This window comes from Aureobasidium pullulans, assembly GCF_000721785.1.
Source record: "Aureobasidium pullulans EXF-150 unplaced genomic scaffold scaffold_17, whole genome shotgun sequence".
Classification (NCBI taxonomy): domain Eukaryota; kingdom Fungi; phylum Ascomycota; class Dothideomycetes; order Dothideales; family Saccotheciaceae; genus Aureobasidium; species Aureobasidium pullulans.
Window position 1 is genome coordinate 189,506 of NW_021941037.1, and position 24,270 is coordinate 213,775.

Here is a 24,270-nt window from a genome sequence, read left to right on the forward strand (position 1 = left end):
CTCGATTCAACAGCACAGGTTAGATCGAGTATGCGTGATGATTGGCAAGACCAACATGCCTCCCATGGCAGCTGGAGGTATGCAGCGTGGTGTGTATGGCAGAGCCGAATCTCCATATAATATGGAATACTTGACCGCTGCTTTCTCTTCTGGCTCTTCTAATGGCGCTGCTACATCGACTGCAGCCTCTTTTGCTGCTTTTGGTCTTGGCTCAGAGACGGTGTCCAGCGGTAGAAGTCCTGCGAGCAACAACGGCTTGGTCTGCCACACACCATCCAGAGGTGTGATTAGTCGCAGAGGGCTGTGGCCGCTGTATGTGACCTGCGACGTTGTCGTACCTCTGACAAGAACTGTTAAGGATATGTTGGCAGTCTTGGAGGTCATCACTCAGCCTGACCCCGAAACCATTGGCGACTTTTGGAGGGACCAATGCACTGTGACTTTGCCGAAGGCTTCCAATCTTGAAGGCGATCTCTCCAGACTTTATGATGCTCACTCGCTACGAGGCAAACGACTTGCTGTACCAAAGATGTACACAGAGGACAGGTCTGGTACCTCGATCTCCAAAGCCCGATTCGGGTCGGAAGGTGTCAAGAAGGTCTGGGCACAAGCTCAGTCAGACCTCACCAGCTCGGGAGCAATTTGATATCACCTTGGTGTCTAAGAGGCACCTACAAACCAAACATGATAGCAGTCCTACAAGTATTCGCTAGCTATAGGTAAAGCTTTCCTTCCTTCCTACTTTACTACGAAGGATAAGTCGCTTACGCCTCGCCTCTCGTTCTCCATCATATATAAGCTAGATACGATGGCTCTTATGGGTGTCGCAAGCTTACACAATATGTCAAGGAGCATCCTGGGGCGTTCCAAGACGCTTGGATTTGGTGTGGCCAAGTTGTGATGTTTCTCAGAGTCATCGTCGTTGTTCTGAATTCCTTGTTGGTCGCAATTTGCTGGATCTATAATTCATGTGTGGAAGGCCACAGTAATATGGAATGTACTCAGATCCAGCATGCCTTGATTTCCATCATAGCAGGCTACAAGCTGCGATATTCTGTTCCTCTGCTATGACATCCTTGAACGATAGATGTTGGAATCCCAACCCATCGTGAATTGCATTGGGGTCCGGATGTCAACAGTGATTCCGGCTCGTGGGCGAATGTTCCCGAAGGAGTACGAGCATTCTGTAAATTCTGCTTCGCGTTGAGGCAACAGTTGTTCGATAAGTAATGATTAATCGCTGGGGTACACATCAGGGTTCCAAATTTCCGAAGGAATTTTCACTGGTATGGAGTAAGCCTCGCAATCTAGCGAAAGGGTTGAGACTAGTTCAACATGTCATTGGAGGATCAAATCTCTTGAATCTGAGACTATCAAGCTCAATGTGTAGGAGGTGTGGAGGTCGATGCGGATGATGGTACCCGCGAGGATAGCAAGACTCTACACCCAACCCCGTGCCGCAATCTAGTCACGGCGTAAGGCACAAGGATTCCAAAGGCCTTGGATTCTACTGCTCGGCATCAGAACAATCAACAACCGACGTTTTATGTCTACGTCACATGGTTAGCGTCCGAGCTACCACAGGTGCGTTCCTGCGGGGCTCCGCAGATTTTGCGGATACTGTTTCCCACTGATTTATACCTTGCGTGTGATGGGACAAGAGATAGTCATATAACGACGGTAAGACTCTATTCAATCTGTCTCATCAATCACTTCCACCTCATCCCAGCAATCATTTGTACCATACCAACACCAACACCATGCCGTCCGGCCAAGAGATCTTTCCAGCGGATGCGCCATCCGGAACCGCCTCTCATGTTCCACCCGACTGGCAGACCCAGAAGGCAGAGGGTCACCTTGTCGATGAAGCATTGATCCGAGCTGAGAACGAAGACAAGATGACACCTTATCTCGCATACCTCATTCTTTCCGCAGCACTCGGTGGTTTCCTCTATGGATACGACATTGGCGTTGTCGGCGTTGCTCTTTCCTTATGTAGGCACAGAATTTGGTGGAAAAGCACTCACATACTCTCAGCAAGAGATTACCACGGCTGCTACAACCATTGGATCCATCTTTGGAGCCTCAATCTTGGGCACGTTTGCTGACAAGTGGGGACGAAAGCCCTGCTTGTTGATTTCGGACCTCTTTTTCATCGCCGGTGCCATTGTCATCGCTTTTAGCTTCAGTCTTGCTCAGCTCATCGTCGGTCGCCTGATCCTCGGTGTTGGTGTTGGTGGTGCTGCCGTAATCTGCCCCCTCTATATCACTGAGCTGGCTCCAACAGCTGCTCGTGGACGATGTGTCGGAACGAATGGCTTTTGTATTCCTTTTGGGCAGACCGTCGCCGTCGCCATCGTCTCATCGATGGCCACATATACTCGGAGTCAAGAAATCAAAGCAGATGCGAAAGGAAAAAGAGGGAATGCAGAGAGAGATGAAGCAAGAGGGCGCGCTTGTGAATGAGTACCAAGTCGCCGAGATTGTTAAGGAACATGGGGCTGTGCATCTGGAGAACCTTTCTGTAGGACCCAAGGTGTGATGCCTGTCACGATCAAACCAGGATATCGGGCCGTTAGCATAGGCCGTCGAACTAGTTAGAGCAATGTAGTTACAACACACCGATATCTACGAGAATCGAGACTTATGTCTCTTTCCTGTTCAAAAACTCATAAATTCTTGCTTAGCTTCTGACCCTTGACCGTGCTGAACTTCTAGAGTCCTGTAGATTTTTCTACCTCCCTATCCTCGTATTCGCAGATCTAGCAGCTTTTGACGATGTCCAGGCTTCTATAGACGCTCAACAATTCCCATCGCAGGCTCTTCACATCAGTACTTCTCAGACCTTTCTAGACGCTTCACGCCTCGATCTCTCCCAAGTTTGTCAGGCGCCTCTTCCTTTGGTCGCTTTCAGACTTTCGCAGGTCAGTTTCCATCAGTTCAAGCCCTTTTCGCCACCAGGCGCTCAAACCACTACCGCCTCACTAAAGTTCTGCCTTCAATTCGCATGTTGCCAAACTTCACATCATCACGTCCGGAATCTAGACAACATCACCACCGGCGCCTCTGAGCAATCTCTCTGGGTCAAGCCGGCCACCGAAGCGTATGGTTCAGTGCTGGTCTATGACATCAACAGATGCGTCAGGAGCGCGCAAGGTGGAATCACATGCCTGCGCAATCGTCACGCTGGGGTCACCTCGATGTCCAGCCCAGTTCAGGTCTCTCCTTCTCTGTATCTGCTTTGATTTCAAGTTCACAGAGTCTGCAGGGCCTTGCCTACATTTATCTTTCATGCTTTTTGGGAGACTTTCTCTGTCAATCTGTCCCGACCTGGTCGAAGGCATGATCTCCTGTTGGAATGATTAGGGACAGCATTCGGTATAATTCATCGCAAGAGAGCGCGAGCAGAAGAGATGTAATATGCTTGCAGCGACAGACGTTTGCGTGTCTCTTCCTTTTTATGCTGTGATGGACCGCTAGGACACTCCTACAGTGCAGACCGACGCTGACGGGATGCATCTATTCTCATTTGCGATGTCCTTTGCGACGCACGATATGACAGTGGACTTCTTGCAACGTCGATATAGTCAATATTCTTTCCACGAAATCAACACGTGGTAGCCTGACATATCTCGACAAGATCCGATTTCAGTCTCGAGGGATTTGTCGGATCAGATAAGCTCGAAATTTCTTTTGGGGAGCGCTGTGAGTTGTTCATCAGATCCGCAAGTGAATAGGGTTTCGGAAGGGCGAGAGAGAAAAGAGGGGTACAGCGGGAGAGCGGCACCGGGACCTCCTCGGGATCTCGAAGGTCCAGCTGGAATCGTCAACATCATGCCTTGGTGGCATAAACACTGCCCTATTTTTCTCGGACGCTTACAGGGCAGCATGTTCCTGCTCTTATCGTCATGGCGAGCCGCAGGCAACCATGACTACCAAGTCACATCCGCTTTTTTCTTCCACACAGTTCTCAAACATGTCACTTGGTAGAGCGAAATCTCAGCTCAACCTCGTCACCTCGAGTAAGCACCTTTCGCCCATCGCGGACAGAGCTGAACAACTACTACTGTCACATGTATCAAGTATTTTTTGTACTGGCGATACTGTGGGAGTTTGGTACACGGCAGACTGCAAAAGCCCAGACGGCACGACCTTAGACGGCACGACCCCAGACGGCACGACCTCAGACGGCATGATCCCAGACGACAAGATCCTAGGCCGTGGCTGGCATAGAGTACAATACAACGGCTGACAGTTCAGTTGCCGAAAGTGCGTCTATACCAGTCCCTAAATTCACAGATCGGCCGTTCGGGCAACAAAAGCTTTTCGATCCTCCGGGCCAGGGCCACTGAATACCCTTCGGGACTGTCACTACCCCCCCTCAAGCGGCTCAGTCTGCGGCCTGAACCATGTCCTCAGCTTTTCGAGGCCATTGCCCCTTTGGATCTGGACACAACAAGGTGGGCGCAGCTTTTACGGCGTCGGCGATGGTGAAGCCAATGCAAAGCACGTGTCCAGCGCAGACAAATGGTTAGTAATGGGAACAGGCTTTGAGATCGAGCATGGAACAGCTGCATACGCTTCAACCAGACTGAGGAAATTCGACTTCTGGGTGGTCAACGATCAACAAAGACTTATCACAAGTTGCGCATTATGGGCCGAGTTTTCATCATCCGAAAGTTCTTCACTGCACTGTTTGGTTTCATGGTGATATTGTATATCATCTTTGATGGCCCTATCGCACCTGAGGTAAAGTGACTTGTAATCAGGTGCACCAACTTGGAACACTGATGTTCACAGCAACCGGCCGGACATCCTCATCGTCGGCCCCTCCATGGGGCCTCAGAAGGATATAACGATCGGGGCTCTTTCGTGGGATATATGCTGCGTGGCTACGACACTCCTGACCCTAAGCTGTATATCGAGGGTTCGGCTCCTGTTTGCGATGCGCTAAATCATGGCTTTGAGATTGGGGTCCAGACGTCCTGGCATATGGAAGATGACTTGTGGCAGATTGCTGGCTCTCTATCGAAACATCCCATGGTTCAATATCATTCGGAGCAGGTCGAGGGCCGTTTCGACCTCCAGACTCTTGTTAAGAAGTCCTGGGCCCGGCTCGCCACTGCCTGTGTTTTGTTGCCTAGGGACGACCTTTATCTGTGTATAACTCGCGTTGTGTTCCATGCCGAGGCCACACGTGACCATGGCCGAGCCAGCTTTATCCGCGGTCAAATTTTCAACAAGCACTGGATTCATCTAGATGGCTACCGACTTGAATGGAAATCTCAGACGATCACTTTCCCGCGCATCTTCGAAATTCCATTCGATTACGATCTTGAAGGCTTGTGGTACGGGCCAGAAGACGCACGGATCATCATCGAAAACGGCGTGGACGATGCTGAACCGGTCGTTGTGTTTAACATGATAGGTTCAAAGTCTGACTGGAATCGCAGCATGTGGATCTTGCGGCCTTTCTCTCTCCACATGGTACTCCTCACGATACGTGACAGTGAAAGGGCTGGAGCGGAGAAAAACTGGTCACCATTCTTTCTCCATGAGTTCTCAGATACTAAGCTGTCACAGGGGGTGCGCCAGCCGAACATGTATATGCACTTTGTACGATCTTTCGGGCCCTTGGAAATCATCAAATGCAGTCTGATCAGCGGCATATGTGACCCGGTCTTTCTGCAAGATGTTTTGGAGGAACCAGAGTACCCTGTACAGGGCTATTCGTACTTACGCGGTGGAACGCAATTCGTTCCAGTCCCCTTGGGCCTTCTTGCCGAGCAAGCTCAAGCCGTTGATATCTTTGGCCATAAAGGACTGAAAGCCTACATAGCATTACCACGGACCAACACAGGAGATACAAAATACTGTCAAGAACCCTTCTACCGACCACATCTGGCGATCATGGTCACAGACGGCACTCACTTCGCCATGATCTACGGCTCTGATCCCATCGACTTCGGCCCGGATAAGGTTATCGATCAAGTTTCCTTGGACCAACCTTGTGGAATGGGGCGCATCATGATACCAAATGGTATAGCTGATTGGGACTACGCAGCCACGACGCCTAGAGGAAAAACAGATATCATGACTATACAGGTATCTGTCAATGATGCAACGGTCCAAAGCCTAAGACTCAGTGGCATTCTTGACTTGATAAGAAGCCTTCCTTCCATAGGCCATTTACTCGAAGATCCTGCCTCCTACCTTAACACCAGTGTTGGCAAAGCGGCACTCTATAACAAAATGCCCAATCGCATTTTTCACATCACGCAGGATATCAGAAAGTGTATGGAAGATGCTGCTAGACAGTATATAGAAGATCACACGCCTTCGAAGACGAAGAAACAGATTGATCAAACAGAAAAGGAGAAGAATGAGATGGAGGATCGGGGTCGACAACTTGACGAACATGGATCAGATGGATATATCGAAGGAGGCGGGGAAGATGGCGGTGGAGACGATGATGATGATGAAGATGATGGAGAGAATGACCAAGCTCGAGCACAGGAAAGCGAGCAAGCACCGGATGGACGCGAAGAAGGCGAGACTGCTCAAGAGAAGAGCGAGGATGGCTCGCAGATCGGGGCTGAAGAGAGTGATGAAGGAGCCGCAAGATGATGAACGAGAGTTTCTACAAGCAGGAAGAAGCTACAGAAGATGATACTCAGCCAACACAAAATGTTCTTCTACGAACTACAGCATGATGCCAACAACATATCAAATTTTCTGGATACACAAGCATTGCTTCGGTACAAAGTTGAAAAAGTATTCTGTGATCGCCCTAGTTGATTCTCATTTGACTATAGCAATACTACACCTCCCATTCGTACTCTTTCGCTAGCAAAATCATCACCTCCAAGGCATGTTTATCGTCTTTAGATATCTCGGTAAAGCTGTCAACTGTTAAGCAACAAACATTGTTCTCCTCCAATTCCCACATCTCAGTTTTACTCGATGGATTCTTCTTGACTGGCTCTTTGAGGAACACCTGGAAGTTGTCAATATCGACGTCGTTTGGTGCAGAAAACTTGTTTTGCGAAATCCATCCATTCAGCCAGAGTGGTCTGCCAGTGTTACCAAGATGAAGTAGCTGAGGTGAACAAGCTGTATGGTTTTGTGGCGAGACTGCTTTAGTGACCTTGGCCGATACTCTTGAGGATTGGTCCTCTTCTTGAGTGTCTGTTTCTTCGGCTCCACCATCCGGCTCCCGCGATCGTTCAGCCTCGGGCTCTTTGAGGATCCCCAGGATGCCAGTGGGCCCGCTATGAAAAGCATAATCATGTACTCCAGCCATCTCCCAACTGAGCCAAAATGTCTCTTTATCACCTGCAGAGGTCAGTCGCTACGACATATATAATACTGGTCACGACTCACCATAAACCATCTCATATACGCCCTTCTTACCTGTGTCGCTGTTTCCATCGCGGTCAATTCCATTCAGCCGCGTTGCAAGGAGTACCGGCACGAAATGTATCCACTTGTCGATGACGACGATTCCAGAGTCTTGCATGTGGCCACTTTCTCCTGTCCATAAACGGTTCTCTTTCACCTTCCCGGATATCGGTGATGGTAGCACTTTCTTCAGCCACTTTCTTTTCTCTTCACGACCCAAGTTGCGGTCTTTGAAGAACAACGCTCCAGTGGCTTGGTATTGTGGGTCTTCGAACAGGGTCTCGGGATCGACGAAAAACAACACATCAGCGTCCATGAAGAGAACTTCTTGGAACGAGGACATGAGCACTGCCCAAGGCTTCATCGCCCAGCCTGCTCCTGTCAACATACACGGAAATGATGGTATGTTGTTCAAAACTAACCTTTCAGTTCCCAGCCTTGGTCATCAACCATGATACTCAGGTCTCGGGTAATCACACCTGGTATCTCCTCCAGCATCACCCTAAATTCTTCCCCAAGATCTTCTTCCCCGAGATACATGATTTCAATGGGAAGAGTGCAACCCATTCTTCGAAATGCTCGAATCGATGTCAATACCATGTAGACTTGATGATCACCAAGAGTCAATACAATGCCTCTACCTGCTTTGTAGAAGCTAGCATGCAATAAGAGATGGTCGCCAAAGGCTAAATTTGTGCCAGGAAAGAGTGTAATCCCGAGTCGGTTGACGTAGTATCGAAATTCGTCGTATCTCTGTATTGCATTGCGAATATCAATCGCAGAGTTTCCAGGATTTCGAAGACGCTGTAGGATATTCGAAAACCCGACCTGATCTCCTGATGCTACCCCATGCAGATCTTCCCACGCTTCGAACGCAGCTCTAAAGATTCTAACTCGGGTTGCTACATCTTTCAAGTGCTCATCTCCGGTATCCACAAAGGGTGCCATCAGCGCTTTCATAGACAGCTCTGAAGGCATCAAAGTCATCGTGTTCCAGAAATTGGTCATAAATACGGAGTCGGTATCAGTCATCACTTTCTGGCCGGCATTCTGTGTGGAGGCTTGGTGCTGGTGTCCTGCGTGCGAGATCTCCCGCTCGTGAATGTTCTCGACGGAACGTTCCTTATGTGGAACAAGCTCGGTGTGGTCGGTACTTCGATCCCTTGGCTGTGACTGCTGCTGCAGCAAGACTGGTATCGAGTCTATACCATTCGGATGTCTTGATGTTAAAGCTGCTGAGGTATTCTGCTGAGCGAAGATAAGAAAGAAAAGAGCGATGGTTATGACGATAGCGAGGAAGCGACACACAGCAGATCGTCTTCGAGGAAACCCAAACGACGATAGATTGAGAGGAGTCATCTTCGTGATTGGAAAGTTATGTTGTGAGAAAAGGCAATGATCTCGAAGAGTGAGAGGAAAGTATGAAGCGTGGATGGGCAGCGGCTGGCACGGGGGCCTTGAGCTCACTTGCTCCACTCACCAGCGCTGGATGCTTGGAAGTAACGTTACAATCTGGATGGGGATGTAGCGGCTGGCGCTGATAAACTCGTTCCTAGAGCCGCGGAGTTGGTGTGTAAGATGCTTCCAGTACCACGATGTTTCCAGCTGAATGAGAGCTAATGTGGCTGCTTGTGAATTTACCTTTTCCCGCTTGGATAAATCGATCCCGCGCTCACGCGAAGCAAAAACAAGATGTCTTCTGCAATATTACGACTGTATACAGCGTAATATTATGATGATGCCGGAGATCCTCACCCAGAGCCCTCTTAGCTTCATGCATAGGGTCTTTCGCCCACGGCATACATACCCCACCCTCTGGTGTATCCAGGTACCTCAAGCCCTTGACTCCGCTGGAACTATATGCTTTCATCACTCATCTTGCACCACTCATCTTACACATCGCGGCAAGAACAAACTTTTCCAGGAAGCCTGCAGCCTGCATTGTTCAATATGCCTACCAGCGCGGAACGGTATACAAGCAAGCACCCCTGCGCAAACATGCGCTCATCACGTTGAGTTCTGCGCATCCATACTATTAGCCAACATCGATGGCGCCAGCAAGAACTATGCAGCATCGTGCAAACGATCCCTGCTAAAATTCCGTCCCGACTGAGATCTGGCATCCAAGTGCATTTGCTATATTCGCTCCCGTGAGAGTAAGGTACCTTGGATGAAATGCCAGATTGGAGAACTAAGATTGAGAGCATTGAGGAAGGCATAAGTAGTGAGTCCTTCGCGCAGTGACACGAATCAATCACATCAATCACATCGTATCTCCATCCATCGTCATGGCCGGACAAACTATACTCAGACTGGCTCTGATATGCTTGCTGTATTCGTTTGGAATTGTGTCAGCGAATGATGGCATCTGTCAAAAGCTTCCTTACAAAGATCTCTTATTTCTCACCGACTATGCGCCCGCAGAGTCCTTCTGTTCGAGGTACTTCCCCGTGCCCACGGTCACTGTTATTATCCCTGCAGCAGGCAGACGCAGGTTGAGACGAGGCCTTGCGACCACGACCGCCGCTCCTCTGACAACTTCTGCAACAACTACCCCAAAGACTATATCTAGTTCGCAAAGCAAAGATGTGGTATGGGCTAGCTGTATTGCTCAAGGAGGAGGATTCCTCGGGCAGCTATGTTCTTGTATCGAAAACACGGTCACGACCACTATCAAGGTATATGATATCAGAGTCCCTGAATGGCTTAAGATCTCTTGAACACTAGGGACTAACACTCTTTGAGGGAGGGACATCTTCTTCCAGCTCTAGCGTCAGTACCACTACTGGTCTGAGTACCAGCTCAACCTTATCTAGCACCCATGTCACCTCAAGTGCATCTATCTCGAGCTCGACCAAGCCAAGTACCACGAAGTCCAATGCTACACCAAAGAGTTCGATGACTACTTCATCTTGGACCACTTCACCAAGCATGACATCGACGACGAGCAAAGCTACCAAATCGAGCAAGACGACCGACTCAACCAAGACTACCAAATCGAGCAAGACGACCGACTCAACCAAGACTACCAAATCAAGTAAAACTTCGAAAGGTTCGACCTCATCGAGCTCAGNCACATCGTCTTCTAGCAGCTCGACACCAAAGACTAGTAAGACTAGCACAACATCTTCTAGCAGCTCGACACCAAAGACTAGTAAGACTAGCACATCGTCTTCGAGCAGCTCCACATCCAGAACAAGTGTATCCACAGCCAGCACGACTCCGAGCACGACCAGGTCAAGCACCTCGTCCACTAGTACCTCAAAAGTGACTTATTCAACTACTACGCCATCCACATCAAGCAAGACAACCTTAACTCAAACTACTCCAAGTTCGAGTTCAGCATACACATCGAAGACAACGTGGAGTACCACTTCGAAGACCAGTAGTTCGTCAAAGTCAACTTTCTCAAGCCCTACGTCGTCCACCTCGCAGACAAAGACATCCTCAAGCACTGCAAAATCTTCCTCAAAGACGTCTACAAAGACTTCCTCGAGTGTTACGTTCCAGTCTTCGCTAAGCACAACTACTAGCACTATATCATCAATCACTACATCTAGGGCGACGATCTCAAGCGCTACGACATCTTCGTCCAAAACGTCATCAAGCACAACATTTAGCACTACTCCCAGCACGAAGTCGAGCAAAACCACGTCTAGCGCCACGACATCCTCGAGCGCTATGACATCTTCGTCCAAGACGTCATCAAGCACAACATCTAGCATTACTCCTAGCACGAAGTCGAGCAAAACCACGTCCAGCACTACGACATCCTCGAGCGCTACGACATCTTCCTCCAAGATGTTACTAAGCACTACTCCGAGCACTACGCCTAGCACTAAGTCAAGCAAAACCACGTCAAGCACTACGTCGCTAGGTACGACTACTGCTAGCACTACTCCAAGCACTACTTCCAGTACCACTCCTAGCACCGCACCGAACAAAACTTCTAGTACGACTCCCAGCACTTCTCCCAGCACCTCTCCCAGCACTACATCGGCAAGTAAGACTAGTGCATGGACAACTACCTGGACAACCTCAACCACAAGCAAAAGCTCGAAATCAAAAAACTAGCTCGAAACAGACTTGGTGTTTCGAACTCGCTGTTCAATTAACACACGACATAACAGAGGTGCAACCGACGTGGTTGAGGCAATATGCACATTTCACGATCATTATCTGGGTTTGGGGAACCAAATTGCAATGCAAGACTGATGGAGTTTTTGTTCAGGGTGTTGTTTGTTGATCTTTACACTGTCTCTAAAATCCAACTATACTCTTTTGCAACCGATTCTTTGTTTTACTCCAAACCGTGCACGAAACATATGGGGGGAACATTCCACTGGATTTGCCTTGGTGACTCTGTCCAAGCACTGCCATGGAAGCAACATCGCTTGTTGTTGGGTCGCTGTAGATCAACAACATTTGTGAGCCCACAGTACCTCGAGTATATGAAGCTTCGTAGATCGCATCCGAGCCCCGAAGTTCCTTCTGCTTACTCCTTGCAGGTATCAGGGTATACGGCGATGACTGTTTCTCAAGCTTGCAAGCCGTCGTTCATGTCGGCAGTGGCTAGCGAGGGTATGCTACAAGACTTTGGATCAACTCAGAACTATTTCGGTCAGAAAGCGTCTGACGGACATTGATCACTAGCATAAGCGGGTGGCACAAGCTGGCTCGATGCAGAACGGCTCAATGTGCATGACGACGCAATATCGATTCCCTGCGGGCATCCCTTTCCTTGTTTTCAGGGCACTCTCACTCCGAAGAATTAGGACGAACTTGGAGGTTTAAGCCAATAGAATCGTCAGATTCTTGTGTGGGGTAAGTATCTTTTGGTGACGTTCTACCTCGAGGAAGGCCAAGATAGCTCTGTTTATAGGCTTCCCGCAGCTTTCTGACCAATAGAACAATCAGAACTGCGATCTACAGCACTATCCTCGGGCCAGCGACAAGTACACGCACTAAGAGCAGTAGTAAGTGTCCTGAAATCTCTGCCGGCCAAGGAAAGGGATGCACCGTACCTGTCTGGATGGGGGAACATGGCCAGAGCAAGGAACAGAGCTGCAAAACATGGGTCGTTGCGGGGTATCATCCAAAACCGACATTGCCTCGGAAAGGATTTAGAGCCTCTATTGTACTGTAGGGATTGTTCCATGCAGGTGCCAAAGCTTAAATCTTCTCCACCTTATCTCTATAGGTACCAGTCAGCCACGTCCAAAACCACTATCGTGACAAATTTGAAAATGGACCATTTCCCTCAGGGCATCTCGACGGCTCAGCTTGTGCCTCGAGAGAATCTTCACTGGGTACCTACCTTGCAAGTCACTCTATATGTCACGACAGGGATCTACAAGAGGCTCGAGGAGCGGCGCAACAGCTTGGATTGCGCAGATATGTGAAGAATGTAACTAATCTTTTCGGAAGAGGCCTTGTTTGAGTCGATCGCCATGTCCGCGGACCTGACTTTTGTCCCGGTCGAAACCATACTGTTAAACTCTAGTTGACCTGATCACTATACCCTTGACTACGCACCCAAAACAAGGCAAGGTACAGTACAGATTCTGATTAACCAACGCATCCAGCTGACGGGACTCACACCTCGTCTGTAGCACACCAGTTTATCTCAACTGATAGGTACCTTCCCACGCTCCAGACTTCCAGCTTCTCACCTTATGTGGAAGTAGAAGCCAGGTGATCCTTGCGTCTCGAGCGAAGTGAGCATATGACGGCAGCGAGTGATGGCATAATGGAGGATTCCAAGGTCTCGAAGTTGATGATTGTTTATCATTGACTCCTTCGTTCGACATCTTCCGTTCGAACGAAAGTTAACCAAATTTGAGACTCGATTAGCCATGAGATACCTGTCCACCGTACCCAGAAGTGTGAGAAACTTGTGTTCGCCATGGAGCGGCATGTACTGCTCACGAGAGAAATCCGCCATCCAGCAGTATTCTAAGAGGTCTACGAATTCTACACTCAAGCTCGTGATTCTCACCATACTGAGCTTCGTCTCGTCCCTTGCGCTGTATGTCCGCTCACCGCTTCCTCCTGGAAAATATGATGTTGAGTCTACATGGCTCTCTTGGGCACTCATAACAGTATTCTGTTTGATCAGAAGAAGGATGGAAGCGCGAAAACCAGGATATCAACCTTTACAGACTGGATCCACTTCTTCCTTGGCCTTTGTCGAGAAAAGTCCTCGAAAACTTCTTGAAGGAGCCTTCCCTTTCTTGGCTGTGACAGCTGGGATGTTTTCTGCTGCTTTTGCAGCGAAAGACTCTCTGGTAAGTGAAGCCCAAGGATAGAATCTTACCCTTCTGCTGACCATCGTCAAAAGTCCTTCGTGGTGGTTGTGTCATTCATCGTATCCTTTCCGCAGACTCGAGGTATGCGTCTGTTCCAACTACCAGGAGCATCGACTTGACAAATTCCAGATCACACACTACCGTCCTCAAATGCTGCGACAGAGAATCAGAAGTCAATCACGCTCTCGGGGAGAAGTCGTATTGGCATGTGGTCATTGATACAGCTTTTTTACATCATCATCGTCAACGCTTACATCACTTCACTTCTCTACAGAAGTCACGCATATGTTGATGGTCCCAGTCAACTGATTCTCACAGGTGGATCCATGGCAACGGTCTACGTAGTTCTTGCCCATCTAGCGAAGTCTACCACGATTCAAGAGCATAATGAAGGCGAATCCTGCGTTCCGACTGGCCAGATCTTGGTAACGCAATTGTCCTTGTCTTCGCTATGCATTGCCACTATCTTGATGGTCTTCATGGGTGGCACAGGTAGCGGCTTGTTGGTAACCTTCACTCTGGGCGTCGCGCAGGCGGTACAGTGGTCTTCGTTTTATTGCCTCGTACGTTTTTCTTTGTCATGATCCGACGCATTGCTCACACTAGTCATTTAGACGACATCTGGTTTCGCAATGGCATCCGCAACTAGCCAACTTGCCGCTTTCGCAGTTGGAGTGCCATACCTGCAGCAAGGCCCTTTCGGCGCCGACACGTCGAGTTTCATCATCGTAGCTTCACTTGTAATGTATTTCCTTACACTTCCCAGGATGAACTCCATGCCATTATGGAGTAGAATTATCTTGATGATCGTTCCCCTGCTACCACGCAGCATGACAGTAGCAATACCACAGACCTGGGCTCGAGAATCACATCCAATCGAACTTTTGCACCTGGAAGGGAGACGCCAATACAACGATATGGTATCCCGTCAGTCCAAGACAGTGGAAGAAGCCATCACTGAATATCATCGTCGGTATTTTCGGGCTCCGCCAACGGGATTCGATAGTTGGGCACAATTGGCTTTGGACAATGATATGTTACTTATTGACGAGTTTGATGGTATGACCAAGGCTTTTGAGCCATACCAACAGGTCGATCCCACCGTGCTAGCCAAGATACTGGAGCGCGTACTCGACATGGATCTCGACGATCTTGTCATTGTAAAGATCGAGAATTCTAAAATCACTTCTAATAGTGACAAGTTTTGGAACTACCATGGAGAGTACCTACACGACTGGCTCGCAAAACCTCTCTACAAAGAGCTTTTGCCCAATCTCACCATCATACTCAACACTTTTGACGAACCAAAAGTGGTGATTGATTCCAAATACGCACAACCAACATTGGATCAAGCTTCGAATATTCAATTTACCAATTTCGGAAAGACTCATCCATGGTCTAGGATGACGCTCAATTGTCCTGGTGCCTCACCAGTATCAGAGGTAGCAGAACATATCGCTGTGGAATTTGTCGCAGATCTGACGCAGACCCAAGATATCTGCCAGCATCGCGAATACGAGAAATTGCACGGTTTCTTCAACACGCCGGGAAACCTGAATTTGGTAGACCTACCTGTGCCACTGTTTTCTCAGGCCAGACCGTCGACCTTCCATGATCTCATGTATCCCAGCCCGTACTATGAAGCGCACAGAGACGACTACAATGAAGAGAAGGGGTTTTCATGGGATCAAAAGCGCACGAGCTTGTATTGGCGCGGTTCGACCACTGGCGGTTACAATACGATCGAAAATTGGCAAGAGATGCACAGGCAGCGCCTTGTTCTCTCAACCATACCGCAGAATGGACCCTACAACGTCACTTTGCTCGAGCGAAAGACTTCCAGGAGCTCGTGGAACCCATACCGCACGATTTCTACGCCAAAATTGCAAGGTTTATTCGAAACCAGTATCAGTGAAGTCGTCCAGTGCGATGAGGAAGCCTGCGATGAACTAAAGGCCGCGCTACCGCCGGAGGGGTCACAGCCTGACTCGGCATCATACCATCACAAGTATGTGCTCGACATGGACGGTAACGGATTCTCCGGTCGCTACTACCGTATCTTGAGATCCAGATCGGCAGTCATCAAGCAAACATTGCTCAAAGAATGGCATGACGACTGGCTAGTCCCTTGGTATCACTTCATACCACTCTCAATGCAAGGCAGTGAGGTCTGGGAGATGATGAGGTTTTTCAGCACTGATGAGGGTGATGAGATCGGCGCTGCCATCGCGGAAAGCTCGAGCAGATGGACGGAAACAAATCTTCGCAAGGTGGATATCGAGCTCGTCACTCTTCGCTTGATACTGGAGTATGGGGCTCTGTTTGACAGAAAACAATGGGCCATGGAGCATAGAATCTAAGGTCTGGCAGAGACGACTTGCCAGGGATGAGGACAGGAAGGGACTTGGGATATATGCGAATGCATTGCACTGCTATGCTCGTTTGACAGGGCCGAATGAGGTTATGAAAGCAAGACAACTGGGGATCACTTGTCTATTGCAATTTTCTCGGTTTACAAATTATACTACCGCCTTCTTCCTTTCGATTTCTGCTTTCCATGACCAGAAAGTGCCCAGGTATATCTCTTCTGACTACTTCGGCTGATCAGCATTCGTTACGAGATGGGCCGATCTGGCTATCGTGGGTTTTCCCTCTTGATTGCCAGGCAGTATAGCGTCTATAGAACCACGTTTCCAAAATACATTGAGTGTCGGAACTGTCTGGAGGTTGACGAAGGCCACACAAATCTGTTTCCACCAATTGGCGTATGGTAGTTCATGCATTTATAATCCTGCCGTTAGTTATGCTAAGGATTGCTACAATCATGGTTATGGAGATGCACAACGTTCGGGAAACTGCAATCTTGTCCAGTGAGAGCAGGTCGACAAGGACTCTTCTGTGGGTAACTTCGTCAATCTTGGCTAATCCTTGCGTCTCTACGGCTTCAATACCTGCAGCCATGATTGCGCGAGAGGGCCCGTAGTGAAAAGTAGTTCTGGTAGTCGCATTTAGATGCGAGTGGACAATGCGAGCGGCATAGAGCTACAGCTGCTCAGATTGCCTTTGCTGATGAATCAGCGTTGTGCAAGATAAAGCGTTGCAAGTCTCCCTCCTACCTCATCGATGATTGCATCTGAAATATATGATAAGACGTCAAAGATCGTGATATCGTTTCCGATCTTTGAGATCTGCCGGTCCATCGCGTTGCCGTCCACAAATTGAACTCTCCAGGTCAAGGGTATTAAACTGATACCATTAGATAACAGCTTTTCTCTTGGTTCAGAGCAACTTACGCAGAATCGTCGTCAGTGACAGGGACCTCAGGGTCTTGATCTTGCAGTGTCAACCACATTCTCTGCTCCAGATAGTCTGTAAGATCATCGTTCTCAAGCCCAACGTGCCCGTCTTGAGAGAAGAACCCACGAGGTTTCTCGACCACAAATCCAACGCGGCTATCTCGGCGAATTTTGGACAAAGCATCGTTGTTGGTCTCAGAGACTGGTATCGCGTATCCGTTGATCTGTGATATTCGCTGTTCGACATCGATGTCGTTCCCGAGAGAAGCAAGGTGGTCCTCGAGCGAATGACCATCTCTCAAGCCTATGATGTAGCTTTGAGGAACTTGAGAAGAAAGAACTCTGGCGCAGAGGCCCAAGAGAAATAGGAGTGTCCAAGTGCCCATGATCAAGAGTTTAATGAAGGAGAGGTGTGACTAGGTTGCAACATTTCTCAAAGATTGACGAAGACGGTGCAAGAACGCGAATGGTAGACCACATCGGGGTTCACCGACGGCCGCGGATGATTAAGAACGTCATTTACAACATTCTCGCCTTATAGACGCAATGCGGAGTGCACATTTACTAGTCATGTCGTCTCGTTCACGGCTTTCTGTTCTTCTTGCGACTTCATGCCCTTGGTCTTTTCGCCCCAGCGTGTCTTGACTAAGTAGAGATCAAGAGACTCGAGATTTCTGTGATCGGCCCAAGGTCTCAAAGATAGTATTCCAGCCACCGCAGCGATGTGAACATCGAAGCCTCCGAGCTGGGCGGGTTGCAAGTTTGGTCTGAATCTCTTGCGCACGAGGTCATTAAAACATCACAAGATCACTGGTTATGTAGAAAGAGATGTAAGCCGCAAGCGAACCCGTCAGTCCGTGGAATACCGGACAGCCGAGATTATAAGGGCATTTAGTCGTTCTTGGTCTCACGGGAATGAGAAGCCTCAACGGTTGCGTTCAGTAAGGCATCTAGGGTATGTGGAGACACGGTATCGAAGAAAGAAAGAAGAGCGTCGAGAGAGTGAAGAGTTTTGTGGTGCCTGGCAGCTGGTCTGTGCTCGTGGAGCGGGATCTGCCGTGGCCCGTGGGTGAGCGACAACGTCGACTGCTTCGAGGCTTCAATAACAGCCATGTCAAGCACAAAGTCGGAAGTACTAAATGTACGTTTGCAGCTTGTCGAGATACACCAGACCTTTTAAAGACGGCGACATTGATGGCCATGTCCGGTTGTTGACCGATGATCGCTTTTGAGATGCACAATCACCGCCTGGTCCGTCATGACGACTTCCGGAAGACCTCCTGAATAAAATGGACACGAGAGTGACATCCACCTCTCTGTATCGCGTCGAACACAATCTTCAAATGATACAGGTAAGGTTGTTCAACAAGCTTGGGTGTCCTTCGAAAGTTTGTTCGTTCTGGCTGTCGATTGGTCGCTCCTGCTGAACATATTTTCCAATTTCCTTTCCTGTCACGCTTCCCTGTCTATTGCCTCTAAGCCTTCTCTCCACACGAACAAGTTCTTTCAGCTTGGTAGGCATTTGTGTCTCGGATCAAAGGATTGTCTGAGATGTTTCGCCATATCAGGTCCTCAATAACACGCGAACAGCTGCCACCTCTAATATTATTCTTTGTTACCACAACGATCTCTGTTCATATATAGATGCCGAGTTTCCCGACCACCAAATCGATTTGCTTCTCTCGAGCACCTACGCTTTTCCCATCTTCAATCAAACAAGATCTATCACAAATCAATTCTCAGTCGTCTGCAGCACGGCTGATATACACAAAACTACAAACAAACCTCCTCAAACAAACCACAAACCATGGTCCACCTGACCGCCCCAATCCTCCTCCTAGCATCCCTCTGCCTCCTCCTCCTCACCACCCCCACCCTCGCCGACACAGAATTCGACTTTCAAAACCACCGCTACAAATGCCAACGCAAAAGCGGCGCCATCATGGACGCCATCGCCCGCCACTGCCGCAAAGACCTCCACATGCCCACCGGCATCGCCCGTTTGGGTGAAAGTTTCGACGGCGGCACCAATGTCGTTTCCATCGCCGCAAAACCCGCTTGCTGGATGGATGGGCGTGTTAATGATCAGACCCGTGTGTGGATCCCGGAGTACTGGTGCACGAGACAGTTTTGGAAGGTTTGTTCGCAGGGGGATAGTAGGGGTAGGGGCACGCAGATTTTTGGTGGCAAGGGGTGTCAGATGTTTACCATTACCGATTTCAAGAAATATTAGGTGGTGCTGCTGCTGCTTGGGATTTTTTTTTTGTCTTTCTTCTTTTTGCTCATCTCTGTATCCTACCCTCCGTCTCTCTTTTTGATTGATCGTCTTTTTCCAAAGTCCTTGTATTTCTGTAGTAGTAATTCTCATGTCAAGACGGGCTGTAGTCTTTCTCGAAGTTGGCTGTCACATGATACTACAAGTACATGTTCAAGACTCTCGGTTGGCAATCTTATATTCTCAATCTTCTCTTCTCGCTCACACCGAACTGTCTTTCTGCTAATTGTTCTTCATGTCCTCACAACTGATATCTTTCGTGTCGTATCGACTGTGAAGAATACTGATGGCACAAACATAGACACCAGCACTTATTATCTCACAGCCTTATCGTCTTATAACCATATCAAGATATCTAATCATAATTTTACCCCTTCTACTTTTTATAGCCTCATCTTTATATCACCTGTTACTGCATCACCTGTTTCACAGGCGATTTCTCTGATAACTATCAAAAAGAAAAAATATGTGAGAGTGCAGCTGAGAGGAGTTATGGTTGGGATGACTGGAGGAGCTGTGGTAAAATTTATCTCATCATTCGTAACGGGTGCTATATACAGCTATAGAAAGGTAACGTACAAATTGTAGGTACAAGGAAAATCCATCGAGAGCACCGGTCGCATCTCAGTTGGGGATGTCATCAAGTTTAGTGACGTGCATCTCCTTTCTACCATTCATTTTACGACGCAGAGCACTCGATGCAGGGTACACGACCCTGCGTAATCTGTTGGGGCCTCCAAGAGGTTGGTAAGACTTCAATCCATGCCAGGGGTCGACTCTCATGTGGTCTTCCCAGAAAGTCTTTCTCTCAAAGTCGAAACTTTCCTGCTTGGGGATCTTGACGGTAGCGACGGTCTGCCAAGGGTACTTCTCGGGGTCCCAGACCTTTCCGGCGTATTCTACGGGTTGATCTTCGAGGTTCTCGCATAGTTGGACTTGGAAAAGATACTCTGCGTCGTGAGAGGCGTGGAAGTTCTGGAGCCAGCGGTGAAGGATGTCGGAGCCGTCTTCGGGGCGCACAGTCTCGTCGTATAGCTTGCGTTGTGTCTCGCCAGAGGGGACCAAGCAGTACTTCATGACGTAGTCGCCGAAGCGGTAAGCGGTCTGGGAGTACTGACGAGTGCTTTCTAGATGGGTATTGCGGACCTTGTCGCGAGCAGTTTGCAGTTCGGTGTCATTGCGCTTCTCGAGTTGTTTACGGAGCTCTTCCTGGTCGTGACCATACTTGATGCGCAGGTCGATAATCTCGCGGGTGACCTTTGCTGTGGCGAGATCGAGAGCAGGTGTGCTGTTGAACTCGATGTCGTGTGTTGGGTAGTTCTCGTACATGTCACCTTCAACACCGAAGAGCTTCATGGCAAAGCCTCGAGGGACGGGAATGCGGTCCTACAAGAAGGTCAGATTCGATATCACTGTAGGGTAATATGCAACGTACATCAAGTCCTGGGTCTCCAGGCTCGGTGGAGTATCTAGCAACGATAGGGAACTCTCCAGGCTTTGAGAAGATTTCACCCTGCTGGAGATGCTTAGGCAAGTTATCATGGACGACAAACGAGCCCTTGACAATTCCATGTGTACGAGCATGGGTACCGCTGTAACAATGGCGATGGACGTTCCATTGAGCCTTCTGGATTTGATTGATCTGTTCGGCAACTGCGTTGATGTCGTCCTCTTCGTCTTCAGGGATCTTCTCTACACCTTCAGAGTCCCAGCGGATGTAGTTGCGTCCCGAGAGGTCCTCTTGCTTGACATCGTCGGAGTCCTTGTTGGGAGCTTCATGGACGGTCAATTTGGAAGTACGATCGACGGTCACAGTAGCAGACATGATGATTGTGCAAGAGGAAAAAGACAAGCACCTGTGTTGAAGGACCTACCACGGCGAAGACAGATCTATATAGTACGAGTGTCAGGTCTAGACCAAAGGCGGGGTTGCCGTCTTCAGGACGGAGATGTACAGCAAGATAGGCAAGACAGGTCGATAAGCTCGATGCTAGCCGATTATGGGCATCTTGTATTTGAGATAGCTGAGGAGTTCCCCGCCGATGGTGGCTGTTTTTGAGGGGTTCTCTGATCAGCGAGACATGTCCGGCCATACGGAAAGGCGGGATTAGTGATTGTGGCTTGGAGGCAGGCTGCAGAATGTGACACCAGATCAGATCTGGGGCTCGTTTTGACTGGACTTAAAGTCTTGGATGGTCATGATGAACCTGGTCGTCGGTATTGAGTGAGTTTTGAGTGAGAAAGGAGGAAGGGTGGATTGGAAGGTCTCTGATAGAGTGCATGGAAGGAGCACACGTTGGCTGCGGCTCTCAGACTTGCGGCGGGAGGAAAGTGTGGGGAAGTTCGGAGCCCCTGCTTGCCCTCAAGGTGTGGTGCCTTCCCGATGCCAACTTTGAACTCCGTAGACAATTGTTTCTCCATAGCGTTGTGCTTTTCGCCATTTGAACATGTCTGCTGTTTTCAATGCCGATGTAGCTTCCAAATCCGGTTTGTTTGATCCCTCTTTCCATCTCCTACACACAACAGGCTGACGCGGCCACGTTGCAGCTTCCAAGAAGAAGAGAAAGAACAAGAAGAAGACCAATGACAAGACCAAGGCCTCGGCCGATGCTCCTGACGCAAATGGCGCCCATGATGAGCCTGATGAAGACGGGGAGGACGACGAAAGCGCAAGTCGGAAGCAGTCAATAGCCGGCCTCGAAGAGGACCAGGACAACTCCACCACCACACAACCACTGCCAGTAAATGGTTCCGACGAGACACCCAACTCGACCAATACGCCCGCAAATACTCAACCCGATCACGATGCGCACGCTGAAACTGCTGCGCGACTGGACACGATTGTCAAGGAACGAGACTCGCTACGCCATGACTTGGCTGACTTGCGCAAGTCAATCGAGTCCATGCAAGAGCAGCATCAGAAAGAGAGGGAGAGTCTGCAATCACAAGCTCTCGAATTCAAGGATGCCAAAGAAAGTGGTCAGGTTCAGGGCTTGCGCGCTAAGATGGACTCCATGCAAGAGAAGCATGACCAGGAACTCGACCAACTTAAGAAGCAGTCCGAAGACGCTCAGACACAAAAGGACAATGCCGAGGTGACAGAATTGCGGAATACCATCACAACCATGCAGGATAATCACAGCAAAGAACTCCGAGACCTCAAGGATCAGGCACAACAGGCACAGACTACCAAGGACAACGCAGAAGTCGCCGAGTTGCGCCAATCACTTGCTTCGCAGCAAGAGAAGCATGCAAAAGAGATCGGGACTCTGAAGAAACAAGCAGAAGAGGCTCAGGCCGCCAAGGACAATTCGGCAATCACAGACTTGCGTCGAACACTGGAGAACCTGAAGAGAGAACACCAACAGGAGCTCGAGACCCGCGAGAAACAACTACAAGAACGAGACAACTCGGAAGTCTCAGAGCTGCGTAAATCGCTGGAGTCTATGCGAGAGGAACACCATAAGGAGGTTGAACAGCTCAAGAAACAAGCCCAAGAAGCACAATCTGGAAAGGAATCATCTGACAGCGAAGAAACGGAGCAACTCAGGACACAACTACAAGAAACGCAAAAAGGAAAGGAGAATGCAGAGAGCGCATACCGTACACTTCTGGGCAAGGTCAACACCATCAAGTCGCAATTAGGAGAACGTCTGAAGGCCGATGCCGAAGAGCTTTCCAAAGCTCGCGCCGAGATCGAAGAGCTTCAAGAGGAGAGCAGATCCGCTCGCGAGCGCAAAGAAGAGCTTCAAGCCACCATCGACCAGCTTGAAACTCAGCGACAGGAGCACCAAAGCGAGATCGAATCACTCCGAAGCCGTACCAATGTCAGTCAATCGAACTGGGTCAAGGAGCGCGATGAGTTGATCAGCAGAGAGGCGTACGCTCGTGAAGAGTTTGAAAATGCTCGACAGGCCATGCAGGACTGGGAGGTTTTGGCCATGGAAGAGAGATCCTTACGTGAATCTCTTAGCGAGCGTGTCATCGAGATTGAAGAGCAACTCAACGCTCGACAGGAAGCATACGAGCGTGCTGCGAGCGAAAGAGACACTCAAAACTCCACCGTTGAATCTCTCCAACGGGCTCTGCAAGAAATCCAGGATGCACGTAAGAAGGAGTTGCGCGAAATGGTCGAAAATTCACAAGCCCAGCTTGATGCTCTTCGTTCCCAAGCGGACGAAGCCAAGGCCTCGGCTGCATCATCAGCCGAAGAGCTTGAGAAGTTGCGGAAGGAGCTCGAGCGTGCCCTTCCCTTCGAAAAGGAAGTCAAAGAGAAGAACCTGCTGATCGGGAAACTACGACACGAAGCCGTCATTCTCAACGACCATCTCACGAAAGCTTTGCGGTTCTTGAAACGTGGCAAGCCGGAAGACAATGTTGATCGTCATATCGTGACCAACCACTTCCTGCACTTCTTGATCTTGGATCGTAGTGATCCGAAGAAATTCCAAGTACTGCAATTGATTGCCGCATTACTTGGTTGGACCGAAGGTATGTTTCATTTCTACTCTACTTTGTTGATCCATATGAACTGACACGCCAAACAGAACAAAGAGAACAAGCAGGATTGGCAAGACCGGGTGCATCAAATTCCATGCTCAAGATCCCACTATCTCCATTCCGCCGCACACCGTCAACACCCTCGTTATCCGACTCTACTTTCGACAACCACCAAGGAGGCAGCAAAGAATCACTCGCAGAGCTATGGTCTGACTTCCTGGAGAGAGAAGCTCAAGAAGGAGGCATGCATAGCAGTCGCAGTGGCAGTTTCGCCATGATGTCTCCGACTCAAGAGAGGCCTGCATCTTCTGGAGGTCTGGGCTTGAGCAGTCCCAGACCGAACTAATCACCTGCTTTTGTCAAAGGACCAAAGCTTCATGTGTCGATATAACTTTTCTGTCTTCTCCATGCAGCGGCTTCTTTATTTTCGTTGTTCTAGAGATGTATGCATCTATTTCTTCTCTTCTACCCTGCATATCTCGCAAGACAT

At 49.2% G+C, this 24,270-nt stretch overlaps 11 protein-coding genes across 11 annotated transcripts; 7 read left to right on the forward strand and 4 right to left on the reverse strand.

Annotated features, from left to right (window-relative positions):
- Positions 1–55: 55 nt before the first annotated feature.
- On the forward strand, positions 56–646 carry M438DRAFT_357665 (amidase signature enzyme; the record flags this gene model as incomplete). The annotated part of the gene is made up of 1 exon (XM_029907189.1): positions 56–646. The coding sequence occupies one exon, from the start codon at positions 56–58 to the stop codon at positions 644–646; it is 591 nt and encodes a 196-aa protein (XP_029757899.1).
- A 1,114-nt stretch (positions 647–1,760) lies between these two features.
- M438DRAFT_357666 (uncharacterized protein) lies at positions 1,761–2,466 on the forward strand (the record flags this gene model as incomplete). The annotated part of the gene is made up of 2 exons (XM_029907190.1): positions 1,761–1,973; positions 2,038–2,466. 2 exons carry the CDS (start codon positions 1,761–1,763, stop codon positions 2,464–2,466), a joined length of 642 nt encoding a protein of 213 aa, XP_029757900.1.
- A 2,187-nt stretch (positions 2,467–4,653) lies between these two features.
- M438DRAFT_367603 (uncharacterized protein) lies at positions 4,654–6,717 on the forward strand (the record flags this gene model as incomplete). Its single annotated transcript, XM_029907974.1, has 2 exons — positions 4,654–4,749; positions 4,801–6,717. The coding sequence occupies 2 exons, from the start codon at positions 4,654–4,656 to the stop codon at positions 6,625–6,627; spliced, it is 1,923 nt and encodes a 640-aa protein (XP_029757901.1). The 3' UTR covers positions 6,628–6,717.
- A 103-nt stretch (positions 6,718–6,820) lies between these two features.
- On the reverse strand, positions 6,821–8,388 carry M438DRAFT_376562 (putative alpha-1,3-mannosyltransferase; the record flags this gene model as incomplete). Its single annotated transcript, XM_029908669.1, has 3 exons — positions 6,821–7,335; positions 7,384–7,773; positions 7,824–8,388. The coding sequence occupies 3 exons, from the start codon at positions 8,386–8,388 to the stop codon at positions 6,821–6,823; spliced, it is 1,470 nt and encodes a 489-aa protein (XP_029757902.1).
- A 1,301-nt stretch (positions 8,389–9,689) lies between these two features.
- M438DRAFT_337690 (uncharacterized protein) lies at positions 9,690–10,442 on the forward strand (the record flags this gene model as incomplete). Its single annotated transcript, XM_029904025.1, has 2 exons — positions 9,690–10,079; positions 10,218–10,442. 2 exons carry the CDS (start codon positions 9,690–9,692, stop codon positions 10,440–10,442), a joined length of 615 nt encoding a protein of 204 aa, XP_029757903.1.
- Positions 10,443–10,718: 276 nt separating this feature from the next.
- On the reverse strand, positions 10,719–11,126 carry M438DRAFT_337691 (uncharacterized protein; the record flags this gene model as incomplete). Its single annotated transcript, XM_029904026.1, has 1 exon — positions 10,719–11,126. One exon carries the CDS (start codon positions 11,124–11,126, stop codon positions 10,719–10,721), a length of 408 nt encoding a protein of 135 aa, XP_029757904.1.
- A 3,452-nt stretch (positions 11,127–14,578) lies between these two features.
- Positions 14,579–16,036, forward strand: M438DRAFT_239592 (uncharacterized protein; the record flags this gene model as incomplete). The annotated part of the gene is made up of 1 exon (XM_029899511.1): positions 14,579–16,036. A coding segment is annotated over one exon (1,458 nt), but the record flags the coding sequence as incomplete, so codon positions are not given.
- A 448-nt stretch (positions 16,037–16,484) lies between these two features.
- On the reverse strand, positions 16,485–17,391 carry M438DRAFT_357671 (uncharacterized protein; the record flags this gene model as incomplete). The annotated part of the gene is made up of 3 exons (XM_029907191.1): positions 16,485–16,751; positions 16,826–16,955; positions 17,003–17,391. The coding sequence occupies 3 exons, from the start codon at positions 17,389–17,391 to the stop codon at positions 16,485–16,487; spliced, it is 786 nt and encodes a 261-aa protein (XP_029757906.1).
- A 1,421-nt stretch (positions 17,392–18,812) lies between these two features.
- On the forward strand, positions 18,813–19,238 carry M438DRAFT_357672 (uncharacterized protein; the record flags this gene model as incomplete). The annotated part of the gene is made up of 1 exon (XM_029907192.1): positions 18,813–19,238. One exon carries the CDS (start codon positions 18,813–18,815, stop codon positions 19,236–19,238), a length of 426 nt encoding a protein of 141 aa, XP_029757907.1.
- Positions 19,239–19,810: 572 nt separating this feature from the next.
- M438DRAFT_407756 (heme-dependent catalase) lies at positions 19,811–21,105 on the reverse strand (the record flags this gene model as incomplete). The annotated part of the gene is made up of 2 exons (XM_029909917.1): positions 19,811–20,666; positions 20,716–21,105. 2 exons carry the CDS (start codon positions 21,103–21,105, stop codon positions 19,905–19,907), a joined length of 1,152 nt encoding a protein of 383 aa, XP_029757908.1. The 3' UTR covers positions 19,811–19,904.
- A 622-nt stretch (positions 21,106–21,727) lies between these two features.
- M438DRAFT_337696 (uncharacterized protein) lies at positions 21,728–24,126 on the forward strand (the record flags this gene model as incomplete). The annotated part of the gene is made up of 3 exons (XM_029904027.1): positions 21,728–21,767; positions 21,828–23,771; positions 23,828–24,126. The coding sequence occupies 3 exons, from the start codon at positions 21,728–21,730 to the stop codon at positions 24,124–24,126; spliced, it is 2,283 nt and encodes a 760-aa protein (XP_029757909.1).
- Between the last annotated feature and the right edge of the window lie 144 nt (positions 24,127–24,270).